Raw genomic sequence first — 21,077 nt, 5'->3', positions numbered from 1 at the left:
GCCACTAAATACCGTTGGTAAAAATAGATTGGAGAGAGAAAAAGAGGGAGTGAGGGAGACAGAAATCTACTCAACTCCATAGTGATTTAATTTGGTTTGGATTAATCACCGTGATTAAATGATTAAGCGAAGCACAGATTGTCAACAGTGGAGAGGGAGGAAGAGGGAGGGAGGGAGGGAGGCAAGGAGGAGGGAGGAGAGAGAAGAAAGGTTATTGGGGAAACACAGAGATGAGGTTTATTTAAAAAAAAAAAAACACAGAAATATTCCAAAATAGAAAGAGCACACGGATGTTTATGAATAGCAGTTCCTTATTCTGAAAACAAGAGCCTACCTGAAGAAGAGGGTGATAGGGTGGTGGAGGGAGGGGAAGGGTGTGAGAAGCAGATGGAGTGGAGGAATAAAGGGGTGAAGCTGAAAAAGAGTGCAAAAGAAAGAGGCAGATGGGTGTGTTTGTCCCTCATCTCCATTAATTTCACTGGTAAACACTGTCAGTCAAAAAAAAGCTTCTTGAATTAAATCTCTCTTACAGTACGTGCATGTGTGCTTAACCTCAGTGTCGTTTCGTGTGCTGTCGTCGACAAGCGGCTCATAATCTGACGCTGCAAGGCTCCCACATGCACACGCACGTGTGTGTTACACCTTCACATCCATTGATACTTATGCATGTGCGCACACACACACACACACACACACACACACACACACACACACACACACACACACACACACACACACACACACACATACACTCTCACACTCACTCACACACACTCACACACACACACACACACACACACGCACACACGCACACACACACACACACACACACACACACACACACACACACACACACACACACACACACTCACGCACACACACACGCATGCATACACACACATACACACACACACTCACGCACACACACACACACATGCATACACTCTCACACTCACACACACACACTCTCACACATACATTCACACTGTCCAACCCTCTGATCTCTCTCTGTTGCCCCAGTCTGGCTGTGTGTATTAATAGCTCCGAACAGATCCAACGAGGGGCGCAAACACCCCCGAGCAGATGAACCCCTTCAGCCTCCTTACCTCGGTCCCCTGTCTCGGGCGCTTAGCTCATTCCGGTGACGCAGTCCTGAATGTGTTCTGTGCTCATAACACCAGAAACAGAGCCTGGCAGAAACATTCCTTCACCGATAAAATTAGAATTAGAATTAGAGCTGGAGTTGGAGCTGGAGGACAGTCAGGGTATGGAGCAGTGTATGGAGGACAACACCTGCGGGGCCGTTAAAAGCCGCTCAACACCTATGGAGCCGTTTAAAGCAATTTAAAGCCATTTTATAGGATATCTGTTAAATTGCCGTGATGCCCTAATTATAGATACAATGTAACTACAACTGCACATACCTCAATCAATCCATTCACTAAACACAAGTGTGGACAAATTATAACTTCCCTAACCAGGACTGCACAAAAACTATCATCGTCCTACACACAACTGCACAAAAACTATCACTGTCTTTCACACTAATGCACATAAACCACCTTTATAGTTTTTCTCAAGCATTGACAAACCACTTATTGAAGCAATATGTCATGCTCTCAAATCAATTAACACGAAACTGTTGTTTGGGCAAAAGTTCTCAGATTTCTTGCAAAATTAGCCATTAGACAAAAAAATGTTTGCATTTTGCCTCTTATTCCTGTTAGGGTCACAGGTTTCCATCAATTCCAGTTCCATCCACAACCCACTCTTCTTTAGACCGTGATCAATGATTTACAGATGTGTGTAACATGAATGTTTGAGAATCTTTTATTATGCAGGCTCTACGTTTTGTTGATATATATATGCAGTTATGCTGACAAACGAGAATACAATATCCAATTTGTCACATACATGAATATACTGTATGTTTACACATAAATTCAGCAGTTTACTGTAAACCGTGTGATCCAGTACATCACTCCAGAGAGTAGAGAGGAGCTCTTAACTAAATAATGGTTCATTAACCATTTTGATTTCAAAATGTTGGAATGATAGAGGCCACAGTACAGCTGAACCCATGGTTGATCAGATGAACGTAAATTGTTGTAAGAATAAGAAATCATAAATAATATACTAAATAATAAATAATATAATAAATAATTTACTGTCTCGCTCTGACTCTTGCTTTCCCTTTTCTTCCCTCTCTGTCTGTTCCATTGCTCTCCAGGACAGGATAACTCACCCACATTTGCTTTTGTTCATGTGAAAATTCTGATTTTAAGTTAAGGAAAATTAATACATTATGGTTTATACAGGTAAAGTGTGTGTGAGATCAACTGGCCATTGAACTTTGAGACATTTCTAATTTTGCTGAATGTAGAGATGTGTGTGAGATGTTTACAAAAACCACAAACCGGAATCTAACAAAATGTGGTTGCGGTCACCAGTTCCAGCCTGTAAATGATTAACAAAAACTGTAAAGCACCGGCTGAACAAGCTCAGTTACTGTGCAACTTCACCAGAAGCTAATTCTGATATTTACATCAGTGTGATTGAGATATCAGATAAGAGGAATCTTTATCAAGGAATGAACTTCACTGTGTAGGTAAAGGTAGGTTTCTGGCCTTGGTCCTAATGGCTGGAAATGTCATATCTTTTCTTATGTCTCATAAGCGATGTATTTGAATAGCTAAATTCCCCTGGTTTTAGAATCCTTTTGCCTTGCGTGACGTCGAGCGGGCCTTTGGGTTTTTCCCAGATACGCCCTCAGGAGTGCCGCTCTGCGTGGCCGGCTTCACTGCATGCGTATGAGCATCTGTGTGCTTGCGTGGATGAAGCCCTGCAAACGCCAGCAGTGATGACGGATCCAAAAATACCCTTCAGATCTCACACGTTTCACTCTCATTTTCCTACTGTGTGTGTGTTTTTTTCCTCTTTCTCGGTGCAGTGTTGGACGTGACTCGTTGCCCAGAAGGCCTGAGAGCGTGGATTATGCCTATGCTTCTGCCCTGGCTCACTGCTGCCAGAGTCTCCACTTCTCCAGGCCACCCCCTGCCCCCGCTCCCTCTCTCTCTCTCTCCTCTTCTGCCCCCACGCTTTAGGAACAGTCAAGAGAAGTCCACCTCTCTCCCCCTGCTTCACCAGGAGCCTTGCTTTGCTTTGCTCCCATCTCTTTGTCTACGGACTACAGTGTGAATAAAGTGAGTCAGAGCAAACGCGCACACATGCACGTCACCGACGCGCGCGCCGAACGCGCCGAACGCACCAAACGCACCGCCACACCGACCCATCGGAGGACTGACGAGCAGGCGTTACCATCTGGGACAGCGAAAGAATGCCGAGACTGTTTGGGATTAACTAAAAAAAGACTAGGGAAAAAAAAAGTTAGAGAGAGAGAGGTAGAGATAGGAAGTGATTGTGCGTTAGGGTGTGGGAAAGACTGACAAGAAGAGAAGGCTGCAGACAGCTGCACAAAAGATATCTAGAGAGAGTCAGAATGAGGGGGCACTGAGGGAGAGATGCGTGCGCAGATGCGTGCGGCAAAGTTAATGTATTCCTCCTAATTACTGTCTGGCGGTCGGGTTTCCCTCTGTTGTGCTCTGCCTGCACTTTGATCTGCGAGAGGTAGAACAAACCGAGGGAGATAGAGAAACAAAGGAAGGAGGGGGAAGAAGGATGGTAATGACACGAGATGAGGATGGCTCGTGGCTGACTCCAGAAATGAACTGAATGGAGGGAGAGGAGAGGAGAGGAAAGGAGAGGATGGTCTGGGAGGAGGCAGAGAGAGGAGCCAGAGGAGAGGGAAAGTGTCGGAGGGAAGGAAAGCGGAAAGCCAAACAAAGAGAGGCAGGAGAGGCATGTGTGCGAGGTCGCGTGAGAACCCAGCGAGGGAGTGATCGCCAAAGCAGAGAGAGGGAGGAAGAGAGAAAGAGGGAGGGAAGGTGTGGTGGAGGAGAAGAAAGCGAGGCGTGATGAAGCGTACTGGTGTATCCTGTGTGGGAGGCTTAAGGACAGAGACGCTGTGGAGATCGGCAATGCCGCACTGCATCTACTGCATGTGCTGAACTTTAGATTCAAATGCGGAAATGATGCCCAAGTTTGAAAAGACACGCTCATCCAGGCAGCACAGAGCTTTGGTTCTGCACATGTACTGTACATCTAGGTCCTGTGTCATAATGGTGCATGGATGGTAGTCTCCCAATTAGCACCGAAACACATTTGACTGTGTGTGTGTGTTTTTGTGTGCGTGTTTGTGTGTGTGCATGACTGTGTGTGTGTGTGTGTGTGTGTGTGCGCATGACCGTGTGTGTGTGTATGTGTGTGTGTGTGCGTGTGTGTGTTTGTGTGTGTACATGACTGTATGTGTGCATGACTGTATGTGTGTGTGTGTGCGCATGACCGTGTGTGTATGTGTATGTGTGTGTGTGTGTGTGTGTATGTCTGTGCGTGTGTGTGTGAATGCCTCCATGTGCAACCCGATGCGTCATTATCTGTGTGTATCTGTTGTGGGGGCAGATCTTTCGAAACAACAACTACTCACAAATTCCGGCACAAAGTGTCATTTTTTGAATCCCTCTCCCTCCCTCCCTCCTTCTCCATTCATTCACCCCCTGAGTCATCCCCTCATCACTCGGCCTCCATATTCTAATTATTCACTCCTTAATTTAGTTCATTAATTAACCGCTTATAGGCAAGAGAAAGACAGAGAAAGGGAAAGAGAGAAAGAGGGTGGGAGAGAAATTAGGAGAGAGATCACTGAAATAAGGTTTCAGTCATTAAAACAAGGTGGCTGTATATTGAGATGCATCACCCAACCACTGTGATTAAGTCTACAAATCGTGACCTCTATATCTTTTTCATGTTCAGCACATCACTGTTTCTTTATCGAAATGGGCTGCAATGTAGCATAGTGGTAAGCAGCAGGGCTTGTAACCAAAAGGTTGCTGGTTCGATTTTCTGCTGGGGTACTGCTGCTGTACCCTTGGGCATGGTACTTAACCCAGAATTGCTCCAGTAAATATCCAGCTGTATAAATGGATAAAACTGTAACCTGTGTAAGAGTGAAGTAATGACAGTAATGTAATATAATGTAATGGCCTCCTCCCAATCTATCTCTCATCCCAATGTTCTAGCAATCTGTCCCTGTGTCTGTCTTCCTGATGGCTCATTCATTTGTCCATCTATCTCATTTTGTCCACATTTTTTTTCATTTCTTCTCTGATGATTCAAACTCGCTTAAAGCCACAAAGAGCCTTAAGGATTTAAGTGAGCAGCTTTAGCTTTGAGGAAAGTGGTCCTGATTAAAATGACGCCACTTCAGACTGCCCCTGTCTCTGCTTCTGACTCCGCCATCTGTCCCTCAGGCGGGGAGACCAGAACTCCGCCAATCACAGAGGACCCTCTGCTGCAGTGACATCAGTCCACCTGACCAAAAAGGCTTCTTCAAGCATCGATTTCCTATTGTGATTTGTCTTGTCACCTTTATGATTTTAATATTTGAAGGATGAGGACGGTTATCTCAAAACTGAATTATGGATAATCCATAAGAGTGACCATAATATGTGCAAATATTATCTTATTTATATCTAATATATAATATAAAATATATCTTATTTTCTGCTTGAAAGAAAGGAATAGCATCCATGCAAAGTAGGAACATGTCTTGAAATTGGAACATGGGCACAGGGAAATGAAATAGCATAAATCTTAGAATATGAAATTAGACATGTAGTGAACACAGTGCTGTATTGTGCTATTTTATTAGAAATCATGAGTTACTCTTTTGGTAGAGAGACAAAAAAAACGAATAATTTCCAGACAAAAAAATTAGGTTTTTAATATCAAAACATACACCAGAGGTAAATATCATGTACATTGATAGTTAGTATCCTCGTTGCCTTTGAAGCTGAAGGCAGGCTCTGTTCTTGATGCTGGGACACAGCTGTTGGCCCCCATGCAGACTTCAGCAGGTATAACAGTAGGTCTTTAAAGTAGAGATAGGAAGGATGGTGCTGAAAGCTGTAAGTAATTGGACAGGAGATTACATGTAAACAGTAAATTGTTGCGCCTAGTGCCTGATATGTCCTCTCCTTTACGTCATTTATTGACTCCTTATGGTTTTTTTTTGTGTTGTGTTGTACACTACCTCACTTGTAAAATTGCTTTGGATTAAAGCATTTGCCAAATGAATAAATGTAATGATGTATGTATGCTTTGTACTGACCATTACATTATTACGGTCTCATACGCTACCCATACACATCTAGAGTGAAATCGCACGTTATCACCTGTGAATTTGCGAAGGTATGGTAAGTAATCAGCCTACAATCATTACTATGATTAACACTTCCCCTCAAAAGTAATGCACCGAATATGCATCAACATGTCCGTGCATATGTTCATATTTCCCTCTTCTCTTCATATCTAAGAGTGCAATCTGACTCTTGTCCACTAAAATGTATGCATACTTTTCAGAGATTGAGAGGGAGTTGGGCTGAAGTTATCGGTGGTATGTGGCACATTGTGGTTTCTGCTTTGTGTGATAGAAAGGAGAGAATCTACATTGTCTTCTTTGCTGTAGAGAAAGCCACGCTGGATGAAATTCAGACTGAAAAGATACACCCACGCGAGTCAGTTTTGTAGAACAAAGATAACATTTATTCACATTTTCTTCCTTTAAAATAGAAAGACGGCAGCGTGTCACAATTCTTTTCCTGCATTTTTGTGTTGAAATCCACAGACAAACCACATAACACAGCATTCAAAGCTTCGGTTGAAAGAAAACACTTACATTTCTCTTACATACACAAACACACACACACTCTCTCTGGCTTCCACTCCCATTTTTACACACACACACACACACACACACACACTACTGTCTCTCTCTCTTTCTCTCCTCTCTTTCTTTCATGCACACACACACAATCAGTAAAACGGTGTGTCTGGCATTAATCATGTAGCATTGACCCCAGAGTCAAGGTCACTTTGGATGTTCTGCAGTTGGACCTTGACTTCAGGCTGATAGAGGGGAGTGCATTAACCTCGCCAGCACACCAACACACATTCTCACACAGTCAAGAGAAATGCACCTGAACAGAAAACAAGACAACCAATCAAAATCCACCTCTCTCTCACTTCCACTTGGTCCCCGGTGGTTGTGGGGTGGGAATGAAATAAGCATACAACAAATAAAAAAAAAAAATTCAACCTGCCAAATTAGACATCATATCCTGGAGTGTACTAAACTAAGAGAAAAGGGGATATACTTGAATAAAACAAATACATAAATACTATAAAGTCCCAGGACTTACATTGTTTTGTGAGTCCAAAATGGACAGTTTTAGTCTGATAGAATATCTACCTGGAGGAAATGAAGGCAATCAGCGGTTATTCTGATGAATACCTGCAAAAATAATATAGTACGTAAAAATGTCTCAATCGCACCTTACTATCACACCTCCCGTACCCCTTCTACCCCCCCCCAAACCTCTCTCCCCACAGTAAGGACAGTGAGAACTCTCCTCCTCTCCTTCTCCCTCCTCTCTGCTCAGAAACGTCTTGGTCTCCTCTCTCCCATGCTGTTGGCCCTCACAGCCAGAGTCTGTGAGGGAGACCCGATGGTCTTTAACTGAGACACAGGGAGGACTGATGACCAAAACAGACGAGCGTCCAGAAGGAAGACAGAAAGAGAGAAAAGAGTGAGGGAGGGGGAGCGGATTTGTCTGATTCGTCAGGCTCCTACTCCTCCTTCCCACAGAAACACGGGGGGATTGAGGATTGGGGATTTCTGGAGAGGTGGGAAGTGGAAATGGAACAGGAACAGGAACAGACAAGGCATACACCACCCTAACACCCCCCCCCCCCAATTCTCCACACTCCCAGTGCCACCTGCACAGTCCGGCCACCCTTCCCCACTCAGTCCATCTCAGTGTCAGTCGCTTGCTACATCAGCTGTCAGCTCCTGTTGGCCGATCGGCCTACCAGCAAATGTGCTAGCTGGCATGTCAACAGAGCGCTGCTCAGTTGGTGAGCGTGCCAGTCTCTGGGCTATGTCGGTACAGCGATATTAAAAGCAATCCCGGTCTCATCCACTCTGCTGGAGCGTCGGTGGGCGTTTCTCCGGGTGCGGGAGCTCGCTGGGAGGCGCTGAGTGGGGGGGGGGGGGGGGTCGGTCAGTCGTTCCCTTCAGTTATTGTCCCAACAGTCAGTAGCTCTGTGGCGGTCAGCAGTCGGTGGTCAGTAGTCAGAGGCGCTGTAATCCAGAATCCAGTCTCACAGTCCGTTTCAGGTCGGTTCTGTCAGTCAGAGCAGAGCTCTCAGTCCTGCTTCCATCCCAGCCTCTGCCTGCATCCCGCACTGCAGACACTGGGATCACCAAACGTCCAGGTTTCTGTGAGTCCGTGAGTGAAGGAGGATGGGAAGTTTTCGGGGGACGGGAGTGGAATACAATGATGGCGGCTCTTTGAGGGAAGATAATGGCAGTATTCAAAACAGTCGAGATTTCTGAGGAAATAGTACCTTTGTTCAGAGAGTGTTGAGTGAAGTACTGGACATTTAGAATACAGCACCTGACTCTAACATTTCACAGTTAAAAACTCTAGGGGGAATTTCAATACAGGACCAGGTGAATTACCTTTCTTAAGAGGACCTGTAATTAGATATGATTTGATACTGTTGTACTTAACAGAAAGAGACTGAAACATTTAAATGTATCATTCCCATCTTCAAATGTTCATCTTCGCTTTTAGTCTTTTCTCCTCCTGCCCTCCATACATTAAACATAAAGGACATTACCATGGCAACGACCGTTCAAAAAAGAAAAGGGAAAAAAAGAAGAAATACAGGCTTCATACATCAAAGTTCACGACTGTAAAACCGAAGCGTGTATGTACAGGACGATCGGCTGAACTATTTACATAACGTGCATTGTGATGTCAGTGCTGGTGTGTTCTGTAGTAGGCATCCTGGGAATAAATTTAAATAAAAAAAACGTTGCTTGTTCTCTGCTTTCTGGCTATAGCTTGAGCCTGCTGTGTGTTCTCAGAGCTCAGTCCTCTCTCTCTCTCAGCCTCAACTCTCCTCCTTCTCCTCTGTCCTTCTCTGTCTCTCTGTCTCATCCTTCCTCTTCTCTTCCCTTCTCTTCGGCACATTATTCTCTCTCACCTCCTCTCCTGGTAACACCTTCTCTTTCTCTATCTGTCTCCTCTCTCTCTCTCTCAGTTCTTCACCTCTCCCTGTCGCATTCTCTGCAGAGTAGGTATACTGCTGTCTTAAATCGAGTCTGATAGTCTCTCTTTTTCTCCCTAGAGAAAAATTTCTAATTTCCGCACGCAGTCTCTCTAATTAACGTTCTGTTAAAACTAACTTTTCCTTCAGTAATTTTCTGATTTTTGTCTCTCTGCTTTTTTTTTTTTTTTGCATTTTTACTGTTTGAGTATTTCAGCACCACTGTTTTGACCTTTCAAACATGGCGTTCTGTCTCTTTCCACATTCTGGAAATCTAGATGGTTTTTTTAAAGAATTTACAAAAAAAAAAAAACAACATATTGGGGGAAACAGGCCCAGTTCCTGTGTGTGTGTGTGCGTGTGTGTGTGTGCCCGCGTGCGCGTGTGTGTGTGTGTGCCCGCGTGCGCGTGTGTGTGTGTTTGCGTGCCTCTGTGCGTTGAATGGAAAGTTACAGAAGTACTGGTGGCGCTGACAGTTGCAGTCATTTCAGTGGAATGGTGAGTGAAACAGCATTTTATCTCAAAAGTGGTGCTGCGTTCGGTGGCTGAAGTGTGGCACCAGTCGCAGCATAGATAACGGTCGTATAAATGCAACAACGCCTGCGCTGTTGGCACCGGTGTCGCTGCAGCAACGGCACTATCGACGCATTGCTTGCACAATTATCACCAGCTGCCATGGTGGTCTAAGAGGAAGTGCTAACAGTAGTAGTCACAGTAACAGATTAAGTGATTTTTTTTGTCTTCGTGGTGGTAGTAGCTGTGGCAACTGTATTGACAGTAGCACTGCAAATACCATGGTGGAAAGAACTACTGCTGAAATTTTGGTTAATATAAAATGCATTTCACTGCCTCTTTTTGTAACAGTGCAGGCCAGTTATATTAGCCATTCCTTTCCTGTGTCTCTGCAGCTAACAGCTGTTGCAGTTGGCAAGCTCCCCTACTCCCCTGTTAAATCCTATATCACCACAGCACCCCCCTAAAGGTCTAGGGGAGTTAAACTAAAACAAACCAAGATACAGGCTTTCAGAGGAAGCAGAGGAAAAAAGGGAAGCAGGTTTTTGAGAAACGTGGTTCTCGTAAGAGCAAGAATGCGGGGGAGGGAGAGAGACAGACTCAGCCAAAGAGCTGGTGGAAGGAGGCGGGGACAAGGGACAGGGGGAGGAGCAGGAGGAGGGAGGAGGGGGAGGAGCGGGGGGAGGAGGATGACGGAGGGAGGGGTGGGGATTCGGGCGGGCACTCCAGCTCGAAGCAGCGCACGGAGGCGGCGTCTTCGCTCCCATAGTTGGTCCAGTACTCTTCTGGGTCGAGCTTGGGCAGGGCGGCCTCCTCCTCCCCGATTTCGTACTTGGCGGAGAAGGAGGTGGAGGAGGTGGAGGGGTTGTAGGGCTTGACGGCGGAGAAGGGGAAGGCCTTGATTGTTTCGGTGCTCTTGCTGAAGATCCCCTTGGAGCTGGAGACGGGCTTGTGCTTGGAGAACCACCAGCGGGTCTTGGTGCTGAAGGTGGTGGTGGTGGTGCCGGCCAGGGAGCCAGGGTCGGGCAGGGGGCAGAGGGCGAAGTCCATCTCTCTCATGAAGCGGAGGTCCTGGCCGCGCTTGGGCGAGGGGGAGGTGCAGACGATCTCTGAGCTGGAGACACGGGACTTGCGGAACCACTCCCAGAGAGGGCGGGCCTCGCAGCCGCAGGACCACGGGTTGCCGTTGAGACGCAGGAACTGGATGGAGTTGGTGTCCCTCATCACCTGCCCCGGAAGCTCCTCCAGCGAGTTGTTGAAGAGGTAGAGGATGGTGAGCCGGCCCAGGTCGCGGAAGGCCTTGCGGTTCACCTGCCGGATGCGGTTGTCGTGGAGCAGCAGCCGGTCCAGGTTGACCAGGCCCCGGAACACGTTCTCAGACAGTGTGCGGATGCGGTTGCCATGGAGAAACAACTGGCTGAGGTTGACCAGGTCGGAGAAGAGGTCGTCCTGCAGGAAGTGCAGCTGGTTCTCCTGCAGGTAGAGGAACTGCAGGCTGTAGAGCTTGTGGAAGATGTCGTGGGGCAGGACTGCCAGCTTGCAGCGGTGCATGTGCAGGCTTTGCAGTTTCTCCAGCCCCCGAAACGCTCCTCCTTCCAGCCGCTGCAGGTAGGGGTTGTCCCCCAGGTCCAGCTCCTCCAGCTCCCTCAGCTCGCTGAAGGCTCCCGCCTCAATCCAGGTGATGTTGTTAGAGTACAGCCACAGCACCTGGAGGGGAAAGGAGAGAGAGAGGACAGGAGAGAGGAGGGGAGGAGAGGGGAGGGGTGGGGAGAGAAGAGGATGAGGGAGAAGAGGAGGGGAGGGGGGAAGAGAAAAGGAGAGGAAAGGAGAGGGGAGGGGAGGCAAGGAGAGGAGAGGAGGGGAGATGAGAGGAGAGGGGGGAAAATGACAGAGGAACAGGGAGGAAGAGAATGAGAGGAGAAAGATGCATGTGAGGAAGAAATGGTGAAGCCAAATGAATGAATGTAATTGGAATATAACAGAGAGGGTGAAAAAAAGGATGAAGATGAAAGAAAGAATGAGGAGAAGATACCAATTAATATCAAAATATTAACCCTGCAGTGAATGAAAAAGCATGCCACAGATTTGTGTCTTTACACAACATACTGTAAGAAAGATTCAAAACGATTCAATCCTTCTATGCAGATACAAACATACAAACGCAGTCACTAACCTGCGTCTCAAAGCCGAAGGAGTCGACGCGAAGCTCGGTGATACGGTTGTTCTGCAGAAAGACGCGCTGCGAGTCATAGGGGACTCCAGCCGGCACGGACGTGAAGTTCTGCGACTGGCAGCTGACGGTCATGGGAGACGGGTAGCACACACAGAGGCGCGGGCAGCTCTGAACTGGACTGGGCTTCACCAGAACCAGCCAGACCACCAGCCACAAGGTGAGACCACCTGGGAGAGGAGGAGCAGGAGAGAAAGGCGCGGAGATTTAATGCTGGTGCAGTTTTTACACCGTAACGCAGTTCAGACACACTTTCCGAGAGCACGAGAACGCGCGCAAGGGAGATGCAAAATTAGTTCTGAACTAGGAGCTGTTCACCGACATGGTGCTGAAAGGTCTGAATCATAATGAGGGATGCTACAAGCGGATATCCCACTTAGCGCTGCTCGGATTGTGTGATTGGACATTTTGTACTTCTTTTAATTCCGTGCAATACATTGAGATATAAACACAGTAGAAGCAAATGGATATAGCTCTCAGCTAACCGATATGAGAAAACCTTTATTCGATCGATTTAGATGCATACAATTGGTACGGTCATTTTCTAACCGTATTAGTCACATATTCGCTTTCAATCAGTTGTCGAAGTCATTAACCCAGAAGCTTCAACATACTCGGCTACTCGACTGTAGAAAAGGTGAAATAAAACTTTCATTCTCCAGACAAATTTAAGCAAAGAGACCAACAGTAACTGTGTTTTTACCCGTTGAATGAACCCGACATGCGAGTGTCCGCCAAAATCATTCACAGACCAACTTAACTACACGTTAAATTGAAGATCTCAGCGGGTCGAATTAGCGGCAGGACTTTGCAAACCGACCCTTCTCAATTACTGGCGCGCGTGCATAATTCATAGCTTTTGCGGGATCCGATAACGCGGAACAACAGAAAACCTTTGAGAAAGATACAGAAAATAAATAAATAAACACCCAGCTCGTTCATCCAGGTACGCAAGATTTTCCGACTGCCTCACCTCTCTGACCCGGGCAGGAAACGGTTCATTAAGTTGCGCGCGTGCATTTTGTCAACCGGAATGCAAGAAGTTACACATGCGCCCGCTCGGTTTTCCGGTATTCTGTCGCACTCTGTTGCATTAATTATATTAACTATAAAATGCATCTCGGTTACATTGCCGGTACGGGTCGAATGTCTGCACAATGCAGGTTTGGCTTTGTGAAGTTTCTTCACTGCATTGCACCGTGTGTCCAGATAATGCCGTGAATACTAGAAGTGGCAAAAGAAATACGCAACAATGGATCCGTATTCAGCGTTACTTATAATAAATCCAAATTCTTACAAGGCGATGTATTTTGTACGGACAGTCGAATGCCACGTTTTAACATTCGTAGAAGTACTGTCAGATCGCGCAAAGCCACCAAAAATTGGTGCGTAAAAGTTATCCGCGCAAATCAGATGGATTAAAAGGTAGATTAGACGCACGGATTTGAGTTGATAAGAAATCAGATGAAGTAATGCTTTACATTTCTAATAACGAAAGCTTTAAAGAACAAATACTCTCTCCCAAACAATCAGCATTTTAAAAAGCGTTCAAACTAATCATACGCAGCAATATTGCACGAATTACTAGGCTATTAAATATCACCGCTTAACTGGGACACATTAACTTCCAAGACATACAGCGTGTTCGTATGAGAATTCTACATTTCATAACGGAAGGCAGTGGTATCTTAACGTTAGAAATAAAGGAATAAACTCACTCTTGAAGTTGTAGGTGTTGGAGCACCGACGGCTCCGCGCAGTCGAGCGTGTTTCCATCCCGAACCAAAGCCGAATGCGAGTTAGCCTGAGGCGTCGAAGAGGTGCCTGCTATCTCCGCTGAAGTTCAGCTCTGGTCTGCGAGCCGGTAAGTCGGTGCGACTGGGTGAATGGCAGTCCGCGGAGTCCGGTTTATACTCGGCACCGGCTCCTGCCTACGAGGGTGGGCAGCGGCGGAATCTCTCATACGTAAGCAGCCGGGGTCATGTTTGAGCGAGGGCGGGGAGGGAGAGGGGAGGGGGGGGTCGAGAAAGGAAGCGACAGTAAAGGAGAGAGAAGAGGTGGAGTCATGCACATTCGAGAAGATGCAGGGAGGGGGAGCCGGGGGGGACGGCACGGTGCCTGGTAATGACTGGGCGATGAGCAGGGAGTGGAGAGGAGGGGGTAGGAGAGTGGGAGGCGGGAGAAATATCGATCTACGCATTTCTTGGCACCGGAACAAATGTCTTTTTCTCTGTTACGTGCCAGCCTTTGATGGAGAGGCGACAGAAAATGAGAGAGACGGTTACATTTGATAAATAACAACAATTTGTTTGTGATATGAAGAGGAGAGCAATCAAGAACAACGGAGAAGATGAAATATGGCAGACAAAATATTTCAAGAGAGAAATAATGAAAAACAGAGAATGGTCATGTAATCCTTTAAACCTTTTACATACGTTTAGGAATAACATTTGTCTCATTTTATCCAATTTTCCCAAAGGGAAATCGAGACAATAAGACCGATTTACTTATTGTTTCGATATACTTTAGTTAATAATATTTTACGAACGTTTTGTGTTGTCTGATCAAGTGCTACCATGACGCACGAAACTAATGTTTTTTTAAAAAAATAAAAATAAATGTACATATGATTTTACACGAAAAATCTAGAACACACTGTAATTTGGAAATGGAAGGTATAGCGTTGTGCCAAGATTATTCTGAGATGAGACGGGTGCTGTAACAGCACGTGGCCCTTATTGGATCAGAATTTTAATGAGCCTCCTGTTGGTCTGATTTTAATGTAATTAGCTGTTTGATTCGTTAAAGAATTTTTCTAAACATCACGGACTCGTTAGATAGTTGTGCGTTTTTTTTTGTCCACGCATATAACACTTTGCGCTGTTTGGTCAGGGCGCGCGCTGCCGGCCTGTTCCATGCCAAGTCATCACACCTGTAATTTTAGTCGGCAGTTTCACACCTTCCCGGTCGATAGCATAGAGTCTGACCTGGTGTTACGTTGGAGTCAGTGTTCGTAACTGAGCTGCTGGATGAGGGGGAGCAGGAGATTCGTCCACGACCCCAGTCATATATATGGGAGTTTGGTGGTTGAAATGCATTCACTCATGCTGAGATGTGGTACAGGAGGCTAGACTACCATGTAGTACTACTGTTACCACTACTACTAATAGTACTACTACTACTACTACTACTACTACTACTAATAATAATAATAATAATAATAAACTACATTCAGACATAACCTTTGATTACTCCTATGCAAGTAGAGTGCAGGAGACTCACCGCATTAATGCATTGGTTTCCTACATGGTCCTGAGAGGAGGTTGCCCCCTGGTCCCTTAACACCACTTTCAACAGCAAGCTGGTATAGCAGGAGATGTACCTTTGAAATACTAACCAAGTACAGTCCCATTTAGTCTCAGCCATCAGGCAGGAGATGGATACAGGGTAGCTGGACTGCTGGCCAATACTCTTACAGTCCAATACATTTGTAACAATAAGATGTACGAGTCTGGACTGTGCTGTAAAAATTACAGTAACATTCTATCAGTTTAGAATGCAACATACATTGCTTATGATGGAATTGTGTGTGGAGTGAGATGTAACCAACACAGTGAATGTTACTGTATCAATGTAATGTGATTAGTGTAACAATACAATGGATTTCTGTGCGTAACTGCACAGATTAGACACTGTAATGTAGAGCTGAGAAAGGGAAAGGGTGGCAGAGAGCTTGAAAACCAAGATCAAACAGAGAGGAGTGAGAGAGGCAATGAAAAACAGTCCCAATATGCACAGCAGGTATGCCAAAGGACTGTAGTGAAACCACAGGACTATAATCCAAATGCAGGATCATAGTGTTCAGTGCATCATCCAAGCGTACACCCCTAGCACAGGCGTAGAGATAAAAGCAACAGACAGGCATTCAAGGTCTCTTTGGAGTGATACTGTTCTGCCTATGAGAGAGAAGACCCCTGAAGAAGTTCCTCATAAATAAACCTGTTTCATATGGCCCTGTCCTGGTTTGTGAGCATTGCACTTACCTTTTCCAGCTCAGCTCAAGTGGTTTGCTTGTATTTGTATTAACTGGCCAGACTGATTGGATGGCTGGCTTCCAGTCACTGAACTCACTTTCCCTGGATTTAAGGGAATGCACGATTTAACCCTCAGCCCTCAGAATAAATGCCTTTATTTCTATGAGTGCTTCCATGTCAGCATGACCTGAAACAAGCTTTCACAGAGGATCAGGGATATGGTGTTATTGCACTACAGTTAATTTTCTGTGTATTTGATTCTGATACCTGAACTGGCTCACTGTGTCTTTAAGTTAAATTGTGATTTAGAAGAACTGTGAATTTAGAAGAACTTAGAAGAGAGAATCTAAACTCCTAGGGCAGATTGTTGCTGTCTAAAATTATTGGCAAGAGAAATGCATGTCATGGGAGTTATGCGTTATGATAATCCAGAATGATGTATTGTTATGCCCTGATCTTTGTTGCTCAAACATACGTGACCACATGACTAAATGCACGCGTGATTTTGGAGGGGCGGAGGGTCGAGGGCAGCCGATAAAGTGCAGAATTGAGTCAGAGCTGAATCTTAATTGCTGACATTTCATTACTGACAGTTAAGGCAATCAAACTTTATCCCAGTTTCTTTGTCCCGAGGCCGAGCACGAAACACCTTATCGGAGACTGCAGCGCTGCGGTATGGGCGGGCGAAATCCACAAACGACATTGTTTGTAGTCTTGAAAATGATAAAGAATGAAACAAAGGACCATGTTTCGCAGCGTGTGGTGCTTCAAAGAGTGCCAATTACTCCCGCATCATTACAGAATCCCAAGTCCCAACAGGGTTGTTGTTTCATTTTTCTTTTTTCTTTTTTTTTTTTTTGGAAGAAATAAGTAATCAATGAATGACTAGTGCAGATCCTCCTACAGGCCTGACTGCGTGTCGTGTGCGCTGAGTTCCCGGGAACATCATCTCTGCCTGTGGGGGCGGGAGCCAGCTACACACTGACATTTGGGCGCATGGTGAGAGCAGAGGAGCGGAGCGGGGTGGGGGGTGGTGGGGGGGGGGCTTGGGGCGGGGGGGGGCTGACCGAAGAGGCTGTCGGTTCCCGGGGGCCGTGGAGAAGCACTGTCCTCTCTGATCTCAGATCGGCTGCAGCAGGCAGGAGCCGGTGTCGGTGTGCGTCGCGGCTAATGAGCTGGTTAGGCGTTCCGATGATCACACGCCCGCTCCGCTGCTGCCCCCTTACTCTCCCTCCACCCCAGCCCCCCCCCCGACACCCCCATCCTCCAACGCCCCCTCCCCACGCGTTTGGTGGAGCTCTGTGACTCAGTGGCACAGTAACATTTGATCTCGGGGGTAAACACAGCATGTTCAGGAGTTCTGTCGCGCATGCTGCTGACCACGCCGAACACAACCTCGAGTGTGCCACACACGATGCTCCGCACGCACACGTCAAAGCGGGCCACCAAACGTGACCCGGATCACATCCCGAGGCGCCGGGCCCGTCACACTCCGAGCCCGCAGCATATGCCCTGGAAGATAGCGTGTACTCTGAGCTGGCCTTTGGAACGGGACGGAGCACACTGTGTGCACCACCAAGAACACCCTGTTTAGAACACAACCCGTCAACCCACAAAGACAGACCATGAGATTGGATCTAATAGCAGGGTGGTTCAACAGCCAGCTGTCAGAGTCAGCAGTGGACCAAGTTCAAGTCCCGAGGTGGACTGACTAGCCACTTTCAGATTTCACTATAACTCTGACCAGGGTTTATTTAGAATACAAGCACCTCACACACTTACGTGGTTAATTTCAGCAGAGCTCTACAAAGAAAGCTATGTAGACATATAGTATTTCACCTGACAAAGGTGTATAAGATCTCTCCACACTTCTTTTACATCACCAGGTTTAGATTGTGGTTGTACTGTGGCTTTTTATCCAACAAGTATGCGTGTATTCATGGCACACATCATTGTTTGCATGTGCAGTTAGTTTCCAATTCCCACCAACACCCACACCTCCAAATCCCCCCCCCCAAACACAATGCATCAGTCAAGTGGGCAGGAGTGAAGACACACAGTCACTCACTCTGCTTATCACTGGAGGGAGGGTGGCAGTGTGAAAGTTCACCGAAAGACTGTGGGGTGCCCCACTTCCTCTGAAGGCTCTGTACCGGGGGGGGGGGGGTTCCTGCCCACACCCCGAACATAACACAACAAGGAGGGACACACACTGACCACACGGGAAGCACCCGAACTGTGCTGATTGGACAGCCGTGTGTTTTGGATATGTTATTATTTTTTTTATTGAGTGTACACTGTGAAACACAGGTCAGAGAGCAACAATGCGTGGCAAGACCGCTAAAATGTATAGTGCAGGCAAAGCCATGTGGAGGTATTTGAGGCAAACCAGAGAGAAGCTTCATAGTCTTTTGTGCCTGAGTGAGATCCTCTCAGGGTCGCCCGCTGGTATTATTTTTAGTCTTTACTGTAGTCTCCCTTTCCTTCAGTCTCTTTGTTTTGGTGCCATCTATCAGTGGTTTAGGGTTTTTTTTTTCTGTCTCTCCGCAGTGAATGGAATGACGTCTCAGCGGAGCCTATTCCTGTGCCTTATATGGTCAACCTACTTTTCAGCTGGGAGTCCAGTGTCACTCTAACAGTGGTGTCATCCCTCCTCTCTGCCTGAGACAGTCCCCTCCTCTCCCTCTCTCTATCTCTCACTGCAGCTCTCTTTCTCACTCAATCCCTCTCTGTTAGTTTGTCAATGAATAACCCTCTTACTCTCGCTTGCTTAACGAAAAACCCCCCCCACCCCCCACCACCCATGTACGCTCCCGCCCGTCTATGACTGTTCATGAGTGAGTGACTGAGGAAGGGGAGTGAATAGAAGTGCTTCTTCTTCTCACTCTCCCAAACTCATTTCTCCAAACTGTCTTGTTTTTTCCTCAACCTTTATTTCTTTTTGTCTCTCTGTCTGTGTGTGTGTGTGTGTCTATATTATACTTGTGCATTTTTTTTGTCTGGGCTTTGAGTAGACATGGCATCAATAGGCAGACACATTGCCTCATTACCACTGCCTAATTCATTTCTCTCTCTCTCTCTCTCTCTCTCTCCCTTTCTTTTTCTCTGCCTTTTCTTTACCCTCCCTCTCCATTTTTGCCAGCCATTTGTTAATTTCCTTCTTTATGTTGAGATCGTGACAGGATCAGATTTGGATGAGAGATGACGCAGATCAGCAGCGATCTTTCAGCATATTGAGAGACAGGCAGAGAGACTTGTGGGGGGGGTGTTGGGCAGGGGGGGGCATGGGGTGGGGGGAAGGAGCAGAAATGATGGAAATGAGGAAGGATAAACAGAGACGAGAGAGAAAATTGTTTAAAGCGAGGGCAGCAGAGGCTGACAAATCTCATTGCGGGGGTTAGAGAGGGCTTGATCAAAAAAAAAAAAAAATCCACCGATGAGACCTCCGGCCATGTCTGTGCCGTTTTGGAGATGGAGATCTGACAACAGACGCTGAATTTGATTACGCTGCTGCTGGTCAGACGTCAGAGTATACTGTACTGCGGCGTCTATTTACAGCAAGACATCCTTGCCCAGTGTGAGCGCTATTGCTCATATTTGACGTTGTGCACATCACACAGTGGGACCTGCTATTACTGGCCTCATTAAAGCCACGAAGGAGGGAGCATCTTCATGTGCCCGTTGTGTAAAGGAATATTGATTTCCCTGGTCACTGAGTGATGGCTGTACTGTACGTGTTTAATTTACGATGGTCTTGCTTTGTGCGCGGTGAAGAAGTGTAAAATTAGAAAGGCTAAAACCCCCGTTGTGGGCCCTTTTACATCAGATCTGGGACTGAAATGGGGAGAGAGTTTTACTTTCTGCCAGTAGCCTGTAACATTCAGTGCGTTATCTCAGAGCAACTTCGTGAGAGCTGATTGCACAGCAGGTAAATATACTAGCATGATGAACAAAATTATAGTAGAACAGTTTCATCATTATTGAAAATGATTTTTTTGAAGATTCACTCCCGAGCATGGGGCCATGTTACTCAAAGTGGTGTTACTTTGGGCTTGTTACTTACAGTAGCTGCTTGCTGGGGTTCCCTGGGACACTATAGAAAAGCAGAATATTCTTGGTTTCGAACAACATCTCAAAAGTTAAGAGGCAGTGTGGTGTAGCTGCACGGAGCAGGGCTTTGTAACCAAAAGGTTGCTGGTTCGATTCCCCGGTGCTGCTGCAACCTTGGGCAAGGTACTTGCACATATGCATCAGTAAATATCCAGCTGTGTAACTGGATAACATAAAAAGTCACCTATGTAAATTGTACTGGATAATTACATGTAATGTAACAATTAGGCCAGTAGAGAGGATACAAATGAACAGGCGGTTATAGTCATGGTGTGGGTTGGGTATGACAGGTAAAATCTGTACATCACATTGTAAAATATTATACAGTGTGTGAATATGCAGGGGGACCAGGAACAACTGGTGAGGATTGCTTGAATGGGACAAGGCGAAACATTTCAAACATAAATGAGTGTATGTGATGTGAATGAAATATGAAACTTTTTCAGTACACATGTTTGCTAAGAGGATGAGGCGAATTGCTGATGTCAATCTGTTGCTGTGCCATTTTTTCATAAAAAATAAAAACAAAAGTAAGGATAGAACGAGTAGTGTGTAATAATGTAATCATATAGATCGAGTATTCCAAAAAATTAATCCTTTCAATCAGTATCGGGCTTTCGCGGTCATGTTGTCACCCTCTGGTGGAGACAGTACTACATTTGCATCTATTGTTTAGTAGATGGAGTCTTATCCAGAGGGATTTACAGATTAGGAGCAGAGTTATAAAGTTTCAAGGAATAACGGAATATACAGAACACAACTGACCACATTTAAATATGCGTCAATACCAGGCACAGTGCTGCAATGATTGGTGTTAGTGTGGATAAATGTGTGCTGCAATGCATTCATGACTGTGGTCATTCAACACACCAACCGATACAACATACGAGTAACATGAAAACCACACCAACAAGGGAAAGATGCGTTAAGACCGGGAAGCGATGGCAAAGACGCAACCC

At 46.1% G+C, this 21,077-nt stretch overlaps 1 protein-coding gene across 1 annotated transcript; it reads right to left on the bottom strand.

The window, feature by feature from the left end:
- Nucleotides 1-10,344: 10,344 nt before the first annotated feature.
- On the bottom strand, nucleotides 10,345-13,833 carry LOC118792969 (reticulon-4 receptor-like 2). The gene is made up of 3 exons (XM_036550880.1): nucleotides 13,693-13,833; nucleotides 11,918-12,144; nucleotides 10,345-11,451 (listed from the first exon to the last, which is right to left on the bottom strand). The coding sequence occupies exons 1-3, from the start codon at nucleotides 13,748-13,750 to the stop codon at nucleotides 10,345-10,347; spliced, it is 1,392 nt and encodes a 463-aa protein (XP_036406773.1). The 5' UTR covers nucleotides 13,751-13,833.
- Between the last annotated feature and the right edge of the window lie 7,244 nt (nucleotides 13,834-21,077).

Source organism: Megalops cyprinoides, chromosome 18 (genome assembly GCF_013368585.1).
Source record: "Megalops cyprinoides isolate fMegCyp1 chromosome 18, fMegCyp1.pri, whole genome shotgun sequence".
NCBI lineage: Eukaryota > Metazoa > Chordata > Actinopteri > Elopiformes > Megalopidae > Megalops > Megalops cyprinoides.
Note: the sequence above shows the minus strand (reverse complement) of the source record. Positions and strands in the feature narration are given on the sequence as shown.